At 47.8% G+C, this 13,175-nt stretch overlaps 1 protein-coding gene across 6 annotated transcripts in view; it reads right to left on the reverse strand.

Moving 5' to 3' along the window:
• Positions 1–6,341, reverse strand: part of snx19b (sorting nexin 19b) — a 227,313-nt gene extending 220,972 nt beyond the window's left edge. For all 6 annotated transcript variants that reach the window (XM_070894411.1, XM_070894413.1, XM_070894414.1 and 3 more), the window contains exon 1: positions 4,527–6,341. In XM_070894411.1, coding sequence (XP_070750512.1) covers positions 4,527–6,200 — 1,674 coding nt within the window. In that variant the 5' untranslated portion in view covers positions 6,201–6,341. The remainder of the gene's footprint in view (positions 1–4,526) is intronic.
• Positions 6,342–13,175: the final 6,834 nt, after the last annotated feature.

Below are 13,175 nucleotides of genomic sequence, written 5' to 3' on the forward strand. Positions count from 1 at the left end.
ATTGAATGGTGGTGCAGACTCGAAGGGCCGAATGGTCTACTCCTGCACCTATTTTCTATGTTACTGTGTACCTCTGAAACCATCCCAAAGCGCTTCCCAGGATCGTAATCAGACAAAAATTGACACCGAGTCAACAAAGGAGATATTAGAACATCCTCTGTTAACTCTGCTTCTCTCTACAGATGCTGCTTGACCTGCTGAGATTTCCATCATTTTCTGTTTTTATTATTAAAGGAGATATTGGACGGGTGTGGAACTATACTGCACCGAGAAAAGTGGCAATAAATAAAAATATCCACCACGCACCAACTCCCCTCCTCTCCTCTATCTCCTTTTTTGTTTCCAAGATGAATGCTAAAACTTGGTGTTTCTCTGCTCAATCTTAGCTGCAGGGTACTAGCATTACTGCTCAACAGTGGAGTGGGCTGCTGGGACTGGCAAGAGATCACAGAAGTGTCAAGCTTTGTTGCCCATGCCCTGAAAATAGCAAGAATACGATGTCCTTATGATGGGCTCAAGTTTCGGCCTAAGTTGCTCCTTTTTTTTGGAGCAACTAGTTTAGAATGGACTATCTTGGAAATTGCAATTCTCGGCATTTAGTTTGCTCCAATTCTAGTGAGTTGGAATAGTTTTGTTTTAGAACTATTTTTTTTTCAAAAGGGGGCGTGTCCAGCCACTTACTCCTGTTTTGCAAGTTTAGACAGCGAAAACTTACTCCAAACTAACTTAGAATGGAGTAAGTGTAGATTTTTGTACTCAGAAAAATCTTGCCTACACTTATAAATCAGGCGTAGGGAACGAGAGATGGCGGAGGGAGGGGGAGGGAAGTTTACAAACATTAAACACTTCACTTTTACAAATAAAGAGCCATCATCAATCATAAATGATAAATAAATGAATAAATCAATCAATAAATCAATCAAAAAAAATTTAAACATTAAAAATTTAAAAAATCAATCAATAAATAAATAAAAAATTAAGTTTCTATTCACCTACTGCAGCACCGGGGGCCCCCCCCAGTGTCTCTCTCTCTCTGTCTCTGTCAGTGTCTCTCTGTTTCTGACAGCGAGGGGTGGGGGAGAAGGGGGGGGTGGGGGGGAGAAGGGGGGGTGGGGGGGGGGGAAGAGGGCTGAACGGGAGGGAGGGAGGGAGCTGAACGGGAGGGGGGGGCGGGGGAGGATGAACGGGAGGGAGGGCGGGGGAGGATGAACGGGAGGGAGGGAGGGGGAGCTACTGCACATGCGCGCACACTCTAGCGCGCATGTGCAGAGGTCCCGGCACTGTTTTCAGCGCCGGGACCTGGCTCCGCCCCCAACCCCTTGTGCTGCGCCACGCCGAGGCCAAATCACAAGGTAGGTTTTCGGCTCCCTTTTTATTCAAGAAAGTCGACGCACCTTATGGAGGTGCGCTGTTTTTACAGAGGGCAGAAACTTGGGCCCTAAGAGTTTATCCAGTGATTAGAAAGTTTTAAAAAAGAATTCCTGTGTGTTTTCCAATAAATCACACTCCCAGAAAAGGTAGGATATGCCTTGTGTACCCATATTCAGCAGTATCACCCCTCTCCCCTAATTCAGCACAAAATGGTACATAGTCAATGTGCCCTCCTGTAAATGCTCTGTTGAGCATATGTTGAGTGCAAAAATGAGACTGATTTTTCTCTGGAAAATAAATGATTATACCTTAATCATTATGTTTGCATATTTTCTTCATTATAACTTGCAATCTGTTTGTAAAGATTGGGTTCTTCAAATAAATAGGATAGGGAGGTATGTTTTGAATGAATTTCCAGGGAGAGGGTGCTTGCAAAGCTTTAATCCAGATCATGACTAAATCATTGACGGCATCCAAGATCAACCTTCTATCCTCTAAACTAACATGACTTGAAAAAAATCCTTTCTTCAATAACTATTTTGTGGCCACTGACCAAGAAGCAGTAATTCACTAAATGTTGCAACATCCATCCATTGCCATGAAGGCTGTATGTGGTTTCTAAAGAGATTGCTGGTTCTGATGTAGATCTCCGCAGTCTGATTGATACTTGCACCAGAAAACAATACTCCCACAATTTGGCAAGAGCACAGCAACGATTTGCAACACATTTTGTGAATTTGTTGGGCTATACAATCACACACAGATGCATACGGAACAACTTGCATTTATATAGCGCCTTTAACGTAATAAAACATCCCAAGGCATTTCACGGGATTGTTATCAAACAAAATTTGACACCAAGCCACATAAGGAGATGTTAGGACAGGTGACCAAAAGCTCGGTCCAAGAGAAAGGTTTTAAGGAGAGTCTTAAAGGAGGAGAGGTAGAGAGGCAGGGAGGTTTAGGGAGGGAATTCCAAAGCTTCGGGCCCAAGCAGCTGAAGCCACGGCCACCAAAGGTGGGGCGATTAAAATCGGGAATGCACAAGAGGCCAGAATTGGAGGAATGCAGAGATCTCGGAGGATTGCAGGGCTGGATGAGATTACAGAGACACACATGCATGCACACACACAATAATAAAAATAGAAGGACAGGAAGAATACAAATGCCTTCAATACTTAGAAGGGCACAAAGCATTGGAACACATGGGGTCTTTCTAAAGGTAACTGTTCAGATTTTGCACATTGATGCAGAGTAGAGGGGTATAAAATCCTGCATCACAAATACATTCACGTTTTTGAAAAATTATGTTAAAAATGTTAGCTTTTACTTTCTATGCAAATTTTCTTCCCTCGTTTTCTTTCATGAAAGCATTGTCTCCTTGCTCCATAGTCCAGTTACCCTCTGTTACTTTGGGTAAGTGGCCATTATTGACATATGGATCTCACGTATGGCCTTACATTAAACATCAGTAAGACCAAAGTCTCTACCAACCTGGCCCCGCCACACAGTACTGCTCCCCGATTATCAAGATCCATGACAAGACCTTGGACAATGTGGACCACTTCCCATACCTTGGGAGCCTACTATCAAGCAAGGACAGACATCGATGACAAAGTCCAACGCCGCCTTCAGTGTGCCAGTACAGCCTTCAGCCGCCTGAGGAAAAGAATGTTTGAAGACTAGGATCTCAAACCCAGCACCAAGCTCATGATCTACAGAGCAGTAATGATACCCGCCCTCCTATATGCTTCAGAGACATGGACTATGTACAGCAGGCATCTCAAAGCATTGGAGAAGTACCACTAACACTGCCTCCGCAAAATCCTGTAAATTCATTGGCAGGATAGTCGCACCAATGTCAGCGTTCTCTCTCAGGCCAGCATCGAGGCATTGACCACGCTCGGTCAGCTTCGATGGGCGGGCCACATTGTCCACATGCCCGATACTAGACTCCCAAAACCAGTACTCTACTCCGAGCTATGTTACAGCAGGCAAGCCCCAGGAGGGCAGAGAAAATGCTTCAAGGACAGCCTCAAAACCTCCTTGAAAAAAATTTAACATCTCCACCGACTCTTGGGAATCCCTGGCCCAAGACCGACTGAAAATGGAGGAGAAGCATCTGAGAAGGCACCAAACATTTCTGAGTCTCTTCGTCGGGAGCACGCGGAAGCCAAGTACAAACAATGGAAGGAGCTTACGACAAACCAATCACCCCACCCACCCGTCCCTCCAACCACCATCTGCCCCACCTGTGACAGAGACTGTAGATCCCACACTGGTCTCATCAGTCACCTTAGAATTAATTTTACTCTGCTTGCAAGTCATCCTCGACTCCGGGGGACTGCCTAAGAAAATGAGATGGATCTCGACCCCGAGTGCAGCAAAGCATTCAACCACCGCGGCTGTCCTCACTAGATGTACACCCAAGGAAAGGTCACCATATCATGGAATCAAAGAGCACAGGAGGCCATTCTGCCCATTGTGTCAGCTTTTTGAAAGAGCTATCCAATATTAGCCCCACTCCCCTGTTCCTTCCCCGCAGCCCTACACATTTTTCCTTTTCAAGTATGTATCCAATTCCTTTTTGAAACTGAATCTGGCTCCATCACCCTTTCAGACAGTGCATTCAAGATCATAACAACACGTTGCGTAAAAATAATTCTCATCTCCTCTCTGGTTCTTCTGCCAATTGTTTTAAATTTGTGCCCACTGGTTGCCGATCCTCCTGCCAGTAAATGTTTCTTCTCATTTACTCTATTGAAACCCCTCATCACCCCCAATATAACAACCAGAAGCAGAAACTCTGAACAATTTCCCCTGTCACAAGCAATGTTTCCCCTGATTTTTGTTTTGGTGTGCGGACCTTTTAACTGGGTGCGCAGTCCATTGGCGCGTGCACAAAATTTCACATTGTAAAAGTTGTGCAAGACCAGCAGACAGCTGCATGGCCAGTCATAACCCAAGGACACTGAAAACCAGGCTGAGATGAGCTAACTCAGTACAAACAAGAGTTTGAACCTATGATTGGTCTGGGTAGCTAACACACTCGATGATTAACCTCACTGAGTCATCACAGGAGCCACAACCTTCCAAAAGCCAACCGATGAGTATTATATAGTATAGTGACTTGTTTCACCACCAAAGTGACTTGCCTTAATGGTATACAATGTGTAAGGGTGAAAGCCCCCTCCTCTGTGTTCTTTTGCTGTGATTGTTCCACTGATTCTCAAATTGTGGATCACCACTGGTGTATCTGGGCTGCAAATAGGTTCAAAGCTGTAAGTGGACATGTTCACTGAAGTAGGTGAAGATGTTTGTACAGGTCCTGTTGGCACAACATCTAAGGAGTTACAGGTTGAACTATCTGCTGAAATAGATTCCTTTTCCTGAAAAGATTGTTGTCTGGAAATAATTCGGATTGTCTCGTGTGCCAGAACAGTCGTGGAGGTTGCTAATTTAGCAAACGTCTCTTCTTTCCCATCATCATCAATGACATGTTCAAGCCCCAGAGAAATTGGGTTTTGGTCAAATGTTGGCAAGCTAGTATCTGTATCCGAAATTGTAGATTCTCCTACGTTTAGTTCATCGCTGCTTGCATCTTCTGCTGTATCAATGGTATTAGTTAGTTCTATTGGAGTCAGCCTGTCCACAGCCAGTTCTTCGTTTGTTAACAGTACTAAAGATTCTGTGGAATCCTTTCTCATGTCAGAATGGGGAGATTCAGGATCGAATTCCTCACAGGAATAGAACAAGTTTAACTTATTTGGTCTTTGGTGATCATAGCCACTGGTGACATTTCCTGTAGATTTCTCAACTTTGTCAATTGATTTACTCACACTTCCATCTATAGATAAATCAGTCGCCTCCATATTCGGTTCCGAACTATCAGTAACATCGCAGCTGGGAATATCTACAGCTTTAGGAGTTGGAGTTTTTTCAACAATTACTTCTTTTTGGGGTTCCAAGAGTAAGGACGTTGGCACCTCCAGCTGCAAAGGTTGCTTCGTCACGTCAACTGCCTTCGTGCTTGATTTTGTAAAAATTTCTATTATAATACCATTTATCCAATCTGGGTCTGCCATTTTGCTGATCAGGGGTAGAAGCACATTGCACATGATGAGCTCTCTCACCACGAACCGCCCTGTCCGGGTTTCCAGATTGGGATAGGGCACCAGCACGTGCAGAAGCAGATCGACAATGCCCCTCGCGTAATTCACTTCGGTCGCCGGACTCTGGAGGGCGACATGAGGGTCGCTCGCTTTGCAGTACGCCTTCCACATGGCCTGAATTTCCTCCGCTCGGTGGCGGCCCAGCTTCTCGCGTGCCGCCTTCCTGGCCTTCAGGTAGACCTCCAGGTGGCAGCTGCACAGGAGCAGGAGTTTCTGCGCCAACTCCTTCCTGTCCACCCGCTCCATCCTCCTCTTCAGCTCCAGCGCCATGGCGTGCATGGCCCGCTGCAGCTCGTGCTCAAACTCGGGCTCCTGGCTCACCGTCCTGTACCAGGAGGTGACAAAATCCCTGATGATCTTGGTGATGGTGGCTTCGATCTCCTGGGCCAGCAGCAGCAGCTGGGAGCCTGGCGGGGGCGGGCTGGGCTCCAGCCTGACGAACCTCTCCAGGTGGACGAGGTTGGTGGGGCTGAGCACCAGCTGCGAGCCCAGCCAGCCCCCTAGCAACACCAGCAGCACCGAGGCGCATAGCAACCAGACGTTGAGCAGCAGCTGGAGCAGCAGGCCGGCCAGCAGCAGCAGCCCGAAGCCCAGCCACTTCCTCTGCTGCAGCTGCACCAGCAACAGGCCCGGCTCCACGGCACTCCCCGGCTGCATCCCGGCCGCCGGGCCCCTCCCCGCCCCCCTGGCCGCGACAATCGACCGTCGGCGGGCCTGTCACAGCGCGGCCCGGCGTTTGTTTACATCCGATTATCCAGGGGAAGGAGTCAGGGCACGGGCTGCACTGCGCGGCGGCAAAAAAAATACCGCAGTCACCGCAGCAGCGCCACCTGCCGTCCGGGAGGACCTCACCTACAGTGCCACCTGCTGTACGGGAGGATCTACCGACAGCCCGGGCGGACTGCACCTGCAGCGCCACCTGCAGTCCGGGAGGACCTCACCTGCAGCGCCACCTGCAGTCCGGGATGAGCTCACCTGCAGCTCGAGAGGACCATAAGAACATAAGAAATAGGTGCAGGAGTAGACCATTTGACCCCTCGAACCTGCTCTGGCATTTAATAAGATCATGGCTGATCCGATCATGGACTCAGCTCCACTTCCCTGCCCGCTCCCCATAACCTTTTATTCCCTTATCACTTAAAAATCTGTCTTTTTCCACCTTAAATATAGGGCAGAGAATTCCACCAATTCACAATCCTCCTCATCTCAGTTTTAAATGCTAATTTAGTCTTATTCGAAGACTATGTCCCCTAGTTTTAGTTTCCCCTCTGCATCCACCTTGTCGAGCCCCCTTATTATCTGATATGTTTCGATAAGATCACCTCTCATTCTTCTGAACTCCAATGAGTATAGGCCCAACCTACTCAACCTATCTTCATAAGTCAACCCCCTCATCTCCGGAATCAACCTAGTGAACCTTCTCTGAACAGCCTCCAATGCAAGTATATCCTTACTTACCTGAAGTAGTATGTCTCCACACTGCACCCAGGCCGCTACTTGCTGCCCCTTTTATGGCACCAACCTGCCGTTCTCACACAGGTCAGGGCCTCCACGCTCACACATACAAGGGCAGAGGGAGGACAGATATAGACAGTGAGATACACACAGATTCTCTCTCCCTCTCTCACACACACACACACACACACACATAGCTACAGACACACACAGATTCTCCAGCTGCAGCCCAACCAGTGTTTTATACAGTTCAAACATAACTCACCTGCTCTTGTATTCTGTGTATTTGGGAGAAGCCAGAAGCCCAGGCCTCTCCCCCAGAGCTGTAGGCCGCACATCCCCGTCCCTCAAATGGTTCTCAGCCCCGGACCAGCCCGGCCTGGGGGGGAGGTGCAGGGGGAACCTTACCTGCTCCATTAGGCTGAGCACCCCCATGTCCCGCTGGCTGCGATGGCAGCAAAGAGTAACATCATCAAGGTCCAGGTCACTGATTGGAGTGTGGGCAGATACAGCAGGAGCGGCGAGAACGGGGTGAAGGAGCGGCAAGAGATTATGGAGGGATGTAATCGGCGCCCAGAGGAAGCGTGAGTTTGGACCCTGGGGCAGCACAGGCCAGCCCACACTCCGATATGTTTGTGCACTAGGTCCGTGCAGCAGAGCAGGTCTCCAGTTGTCTTAGGTAATCCTTGCCACTGGACCAAGACCTAGCTCTGTCAAGCCCATGTGGTGGCCACCACACGTTAAAAAAATCCACACACAGGCATCTTCCACCCTTCAGGATGTAGTTCAGGACCTGGAATTTTGGATCCTTCATTGAAACACCTGTGAACTCATCCTTTTTTTGGCATGGAAGCAAGTCATCCTCGTTTCGAGGGACTGCCTAATGATGATCCTTACTTAAATACGGAGACCAAAAACTGCACGCAGTACTCCAGGTGTAGCCTAACCAATACCCTGTGCAGTTGTAGCAGGACTTCTCTGCTTTTATACTCTATCCCCCTTGCAATAAAGGCCAACATTCCATTTGCCTTCCTGATTACTTGCTGTATCTGCATACTAACTTTTTGTGTTTCATGAACAAGGATCCCCAGGTCCCTCTATACTGAAGCACTTCGCAATTTTTCTCCATTTAAATTATAATTTGCTTTTCTATTTTTTCTGCCAAAGTGGATAACCTCACATTTTCCTACATTATACTCCATCTGTCAAATTTTTGCCCACTCTTAGCCTGTCTATATCACTTTGAAGAGTTTTTCGGTCCTCCTCACAATTTGCTTTCCCACCCATCTTATCCAATCCGTCGACAATCTACACCTTGCTCAACATACAAATTGTCAATAGGCAAAAACTTCCTTTTCCATAAATCCTGAGACCATTGCAGAAAGTCTTCGGGCAGATAGATGTTCTGGCGCAATGTCATCGAACTGAAACGTTAACTCTGTTTCTCTCTCCACAGATGCTGCCTGACCTGCTGAGTATTTCCAGCATTTTCTGTTTGTATTTCAGACTTCCAGCATCCGCAGTATTTTGCTTTTATATTATAGGCGGATATATTGTTCAGCTTCCCACTTGTTATTTGGAGAAATAATAAATCATATCTGTAATAAAGCTCCAAGACTCCCAGGTATCCGCTAGGATGTGCTCTCTGAACATTCAGCACTCCCGGATCATGGTTATACTGTTTGTGTTCACATATTTGGCTTCATTTTTCAGTACGTTCTTACTGATTTTCTTCTAGATAAATCAGAATACTCCAATAAAACAATGATTCAAAGTAATATAATTCTGTCTCATCCGTTTTTCAGATGAGACGTTGATCCGAGGTCTCGTCTGCTCTCTCAGGTCGACGTAAAAGATTCCGTAGCACTATTTCGAAGAAGAGCAGGGGAGTTATCCTCAGTGTCCTGGCCAATATTTATCCCTCAGTCAGCATAACAAAAACAAATTAGCTGGCCATTATCACATTGCTGTTTGTGGGAGCTTGCTGTGCGCAAATTGGCTGCTGCATTTCCTACATTCCAACAGTGACCACGCTTCAAAAAGTACTTAATTGGCTGTAAAGTGCTTTGGGATGCCCGGTGGTTGTGAAAGACACTATATAAATGCAAGACTTTCTTTAAAGTTGTCTCCTCATGTTGAGATTGACCACACATCGGGGCCGAAATTGCCCCTCTAAAAAAATGCCCTTACCATCTCAACCCGGCAGCCATGCTGCGGAGACCAGTGGCCGCCGAGCTCCCGTCAAATGGCCACTGACATCGCAACTCCCCTGAGGCGGTCTTGCAGCGGTCTTGCAGCCGTCTGCAGTTCCGCACGTCTTCCCCTCACTTCTGCGGCAGTGATTGACAGCGCTCAGTGCGTCATCACACCACGCACAGCAGAGGTGCCAGGAAGGAAGCGAGATTCCCCCTTTTAAACTCTGTTGTTTTCCACAAATTTGCACTGCAGTCTTCAGTGCGCACTACTTGCCGAGTGCTGGAGGTGCCCAGAGTGCATGAGAGCATTCTGATCTTTCAGGGCAGCGGCCAGCCTGTGCAAAGAAAGGTCACGCTGAACTGAAGACACAGCTCCAAAAGCTGCCCTTTCAGAAGGCCAGGGAGTAGCTGCATCGTGATCATAATGGTTTTGCATCAAATGGATAAGAGGGGAATTTCTCAGTGCAAACAGCACACCACTGAAAACAGCCATTAGCATCGGGAATTAAGCCGTTTTTGACCAAAAAAGGGCAATTTCGATCTTATTACCACCGCAATCACATCGGACGGCCAATGGTGGTGTGACCGTCCCGTTTCAGGCGGAGGGCAATTTTGGCCCCTTCCACTTTTTTCTGGTATTACTGTCTGCGCACTTTTCCAAAGGCGCTATAAATTCTTGAGGGAGAGGGAGGGGGGCTAGGTTTTCTGCACCTTGATAATTATCCTAGAACATCTTGAGTTTGCTTGGCAAGTCACGCAGTCCTTACTCAGGCATCTCCTTTCTATGTGCACTTCTCCCACTAGATGGAGCTTCATAAACTCCAGAAGCTTCAGATTGTCACCCCGACAGCATCATGAATGCATTCTGAGGGACATTTGCTTTGTTCACGAGTAGGCAACATTTTTTGAGGCTATCAATCCCGCCAGACGTTGCCGTATCTCCGTCTTCAGTTTTCATTCATGCAATTTGGTTCCCCTTTTCTTTCCCTCTTAACGGCCGGGGCCATTAGAGGGAGCAGCGTGCAGCGTCATGCCATTTCAGGGAGCAGTGCGTGGTGCTGCTGCAGGAAGGTGACGGCTGATTGCAATATGGGCAGGTACAGTAGGAGCAGCGAGGTCGGGGCGAAGGAGCGGCGAGACATTGTAGAGGGATGTGATCGGGGCCCAGGAGAGGCAAGAGTTCAGGGCCCAGGAGAGGCGAGGGTCCAGGGGCAGCACGGGCCTGCCCACACTATGATATGTGTGCGCACTAGGTCCATGCAGCAGAGCTGGTCTCCAGTCGTCCTGGTCCTTGCCACTGGACCAAGACCTAACTCTGTAAAGCCCGTGTGGTGTGCAATGGCCAACACACGTTTAAAAAATCCACACACAGGCATCTTCCACCCTTCAGGATGTAGTTCCGCACCTGGAATATTAGATCCTTCATTGAAACACCTATGAACTCTACTCTTTTCGGTGTGGAAGCAAGTCATCCTCGTTTTGAGGGACTGCCAATAATGATGATCTTTCCCTTTGAATCACGTTCTCCACACCCACACAATTACTGCTTCAGGACATTTGCGGCTGTGTCTGCCAATCTTTTTGGAAGGAAAAATTTGGAGTGGGAAGAGTGGAATGGGAGAGGAGGCACGGCAACAACTGTCAAGAAAGACGATGTAACTATTCTCTGATTCTAGCATGGAAGAAGGTCATTCGAGCCGTTGAGCCCGTGCCGGCTCTCTGCAAGAGCACTTCAGCAAGTTCCACTCCCCCGTAACCCTGAAAATAAAAATTCCTTCAGGTACTCATCCAACTCCCTTTTGAAAGCCACAATTGAATCTGCCTCCACCACTGTTAGCGTGAATGTTTACTCAGAAGAATCACTCAACACTCAGAGTCGGTTCCAACGCCAATGCTGCCTTTATTTTTGCTAGCGGGGAGGAAGCCTCAGGACTGGATCCAGGCACTTCTCTCCGACGAACAAAGAAACTCATCGATATTTATATGTTTTACAATAGTTCTTTACAGTTACTCAGCCCACTTCGGCTGGACACAATCCAATCATACCGATTATAGATTACATATAGGTTTCTTTAACCCAATAGAATTCTCCTGATATCTCAGGGGCTGTATGTTCAGTTTTTGTCAGCTCGGGCTGATTAATGACCTTGTTATGAGAGGCAGGTTCCCCCCTTATCTCTGTTCCTCGGGGCTCGGCTGTGTGAAGTCACTGATTATACCAGTGTACTATAATGGTTCGTTATAATTATCTTGTATCCAAGGCATTCCTGGTAGTGGGCCTCACTAGGTCATTGCTCGGTCAGCCTCAGTCAGCCCCAGTTCATTACTTGACTAACTGAGTACCCATCATGCTATGTGGCCACTTTAAATTTATGAGAGTTTAGATATATTCAGCAGGTGCCTAATGCCTAGTGTTTTGATATATTCAGCAGGTGCCTAATGCCTACAACAATTCCCTCCTTTTGGTAAAGGGACTCGTCCTAGTCCCCCTTTAACCGACCACCCTACTTTTATTAGATTTTGTGCACGGCCCGGTACTCCCTGCCTCAACGTGCTGGCCAGTCACGCGGTTTCAGGAGTCCCGGTTGCTTAAATCAAATTGACAAAGGCCAAATCCTCCTGCCCCTTTATTAGACAGGCTTATTTAGTATTTAGGGACCGGTCATGGGTCCCTCTTCGTCGTGCTTGGTGCCTGCATGCCTGGCAAGCCATTATGCCCCATGTTATTGCTAAGATCAATTGTATCCCGACCAGTATGTGTGAAATTATACGAATCCAAGGATGGATGTTCACATTTATTCCCCAGTCCAAGACCTTTCTCCACCAACTCTGTCTTTGTAAGTCTACATCGATATCTTCTTCCAGTACTTTGATTTTAGTTTGCAGTTGGTGGTAGAGCTTTACGGATTGACCAACCCTGAGCCTCAATTCTCGTAATACTTCGGTTAGATGTGGAATAGGGACCTGATCTGGCTCGTCATAATCCTGATCGGTTACACCAACAACTTCGGGCTTCCGGCGCCTAACCTGGGTGATATGCGCTTGCCCGATCGCGACAGGTCGTAGCGGCGCAAAGCAAAAGTTCGGCTGTGGTATCGGGCACTGCAGGTCATTATACCAGTATGAACGCTCTGTGGTAGAGACGCAGTATCTTCCCTTCCCTCCGCAGCCTGCCCTCGCGAAGTGGCTGTGTGCGGGCACTATTTCTAGTACACACCCGTCGGCTCGGTTAAACCCGCACTCGTCTAGCTCACCTCGGCCTACCGGGTGAGGGCATACTGTGATCTCCTCCCTTTGCTTGCATTCTGTTAGGGAAATTCTGGTAAGTATGTTGTTTCGATGAACGGCGGAAATGGTGGTCAGATAGTAACATATGGAGACATTTTCCCGTATTACTCCGATATTCTCTAGTTGGTACAGGGGGAACGGCCCTGAGTCCGGCGTGGCTATAGGGATCATCAGGACTATCCCTACCCCAGTATTCCTACCCATCTGGCAATCTGGAATTGCTGGATATACTCGGGTCAGTCCCTTCAGAGTACAATTATCCAGTGTCCCCCTTTGGTTGGCCAACTGAGCCAAATGTGAACTGTCTATCCAATCGGGTACTTCCCCGCGTTGGATCTGGTCGAGATTGTGGTGGATCTGTCCCACCATCCACAGACCATAAGCGTAACAGAGTTGCCCCTGTCTTTGCTTTCCGGTATCTTCTCTTTCTCTATCAATGAGGTGATTGATGGTTTTGGCGTGAGCTTCCAGGACTGAGATGCCATCCAACTGGATTTTGGCACCCTCCTTTCCTAGGTTGGCTTGGTCTTCCTGGTTTTGCTTCACCCTTTCTAATAACCCCTTCATCACCCCTCTCGTTTAACCCTTGTATGTCTATCGAGTTTACTACGGAGGTCCCTGTATTGAAGCCAGTAGCAACATCATTAACTATTCCCCTCTTTATCCTGGGGGCTGACCCCTGTCCTCGGAATCT

Source organism: Pristiophorus japonicus, chromosome 11 (assembly GCF_044704955.1).
Source record: "Pristiophorus japonicus isolate sPriJap1 chromosome 11, sPriJap1.hap1, whole genome shotgun sequence".
In the NCBI taxonomy this organism is placed as follows: domain Eukaryota; kingdom Metazoa; phylum Chordata; class Chondrichthyes; family Pristiophoridae; genus Pristiophorus; species Pristiophorus japonicus.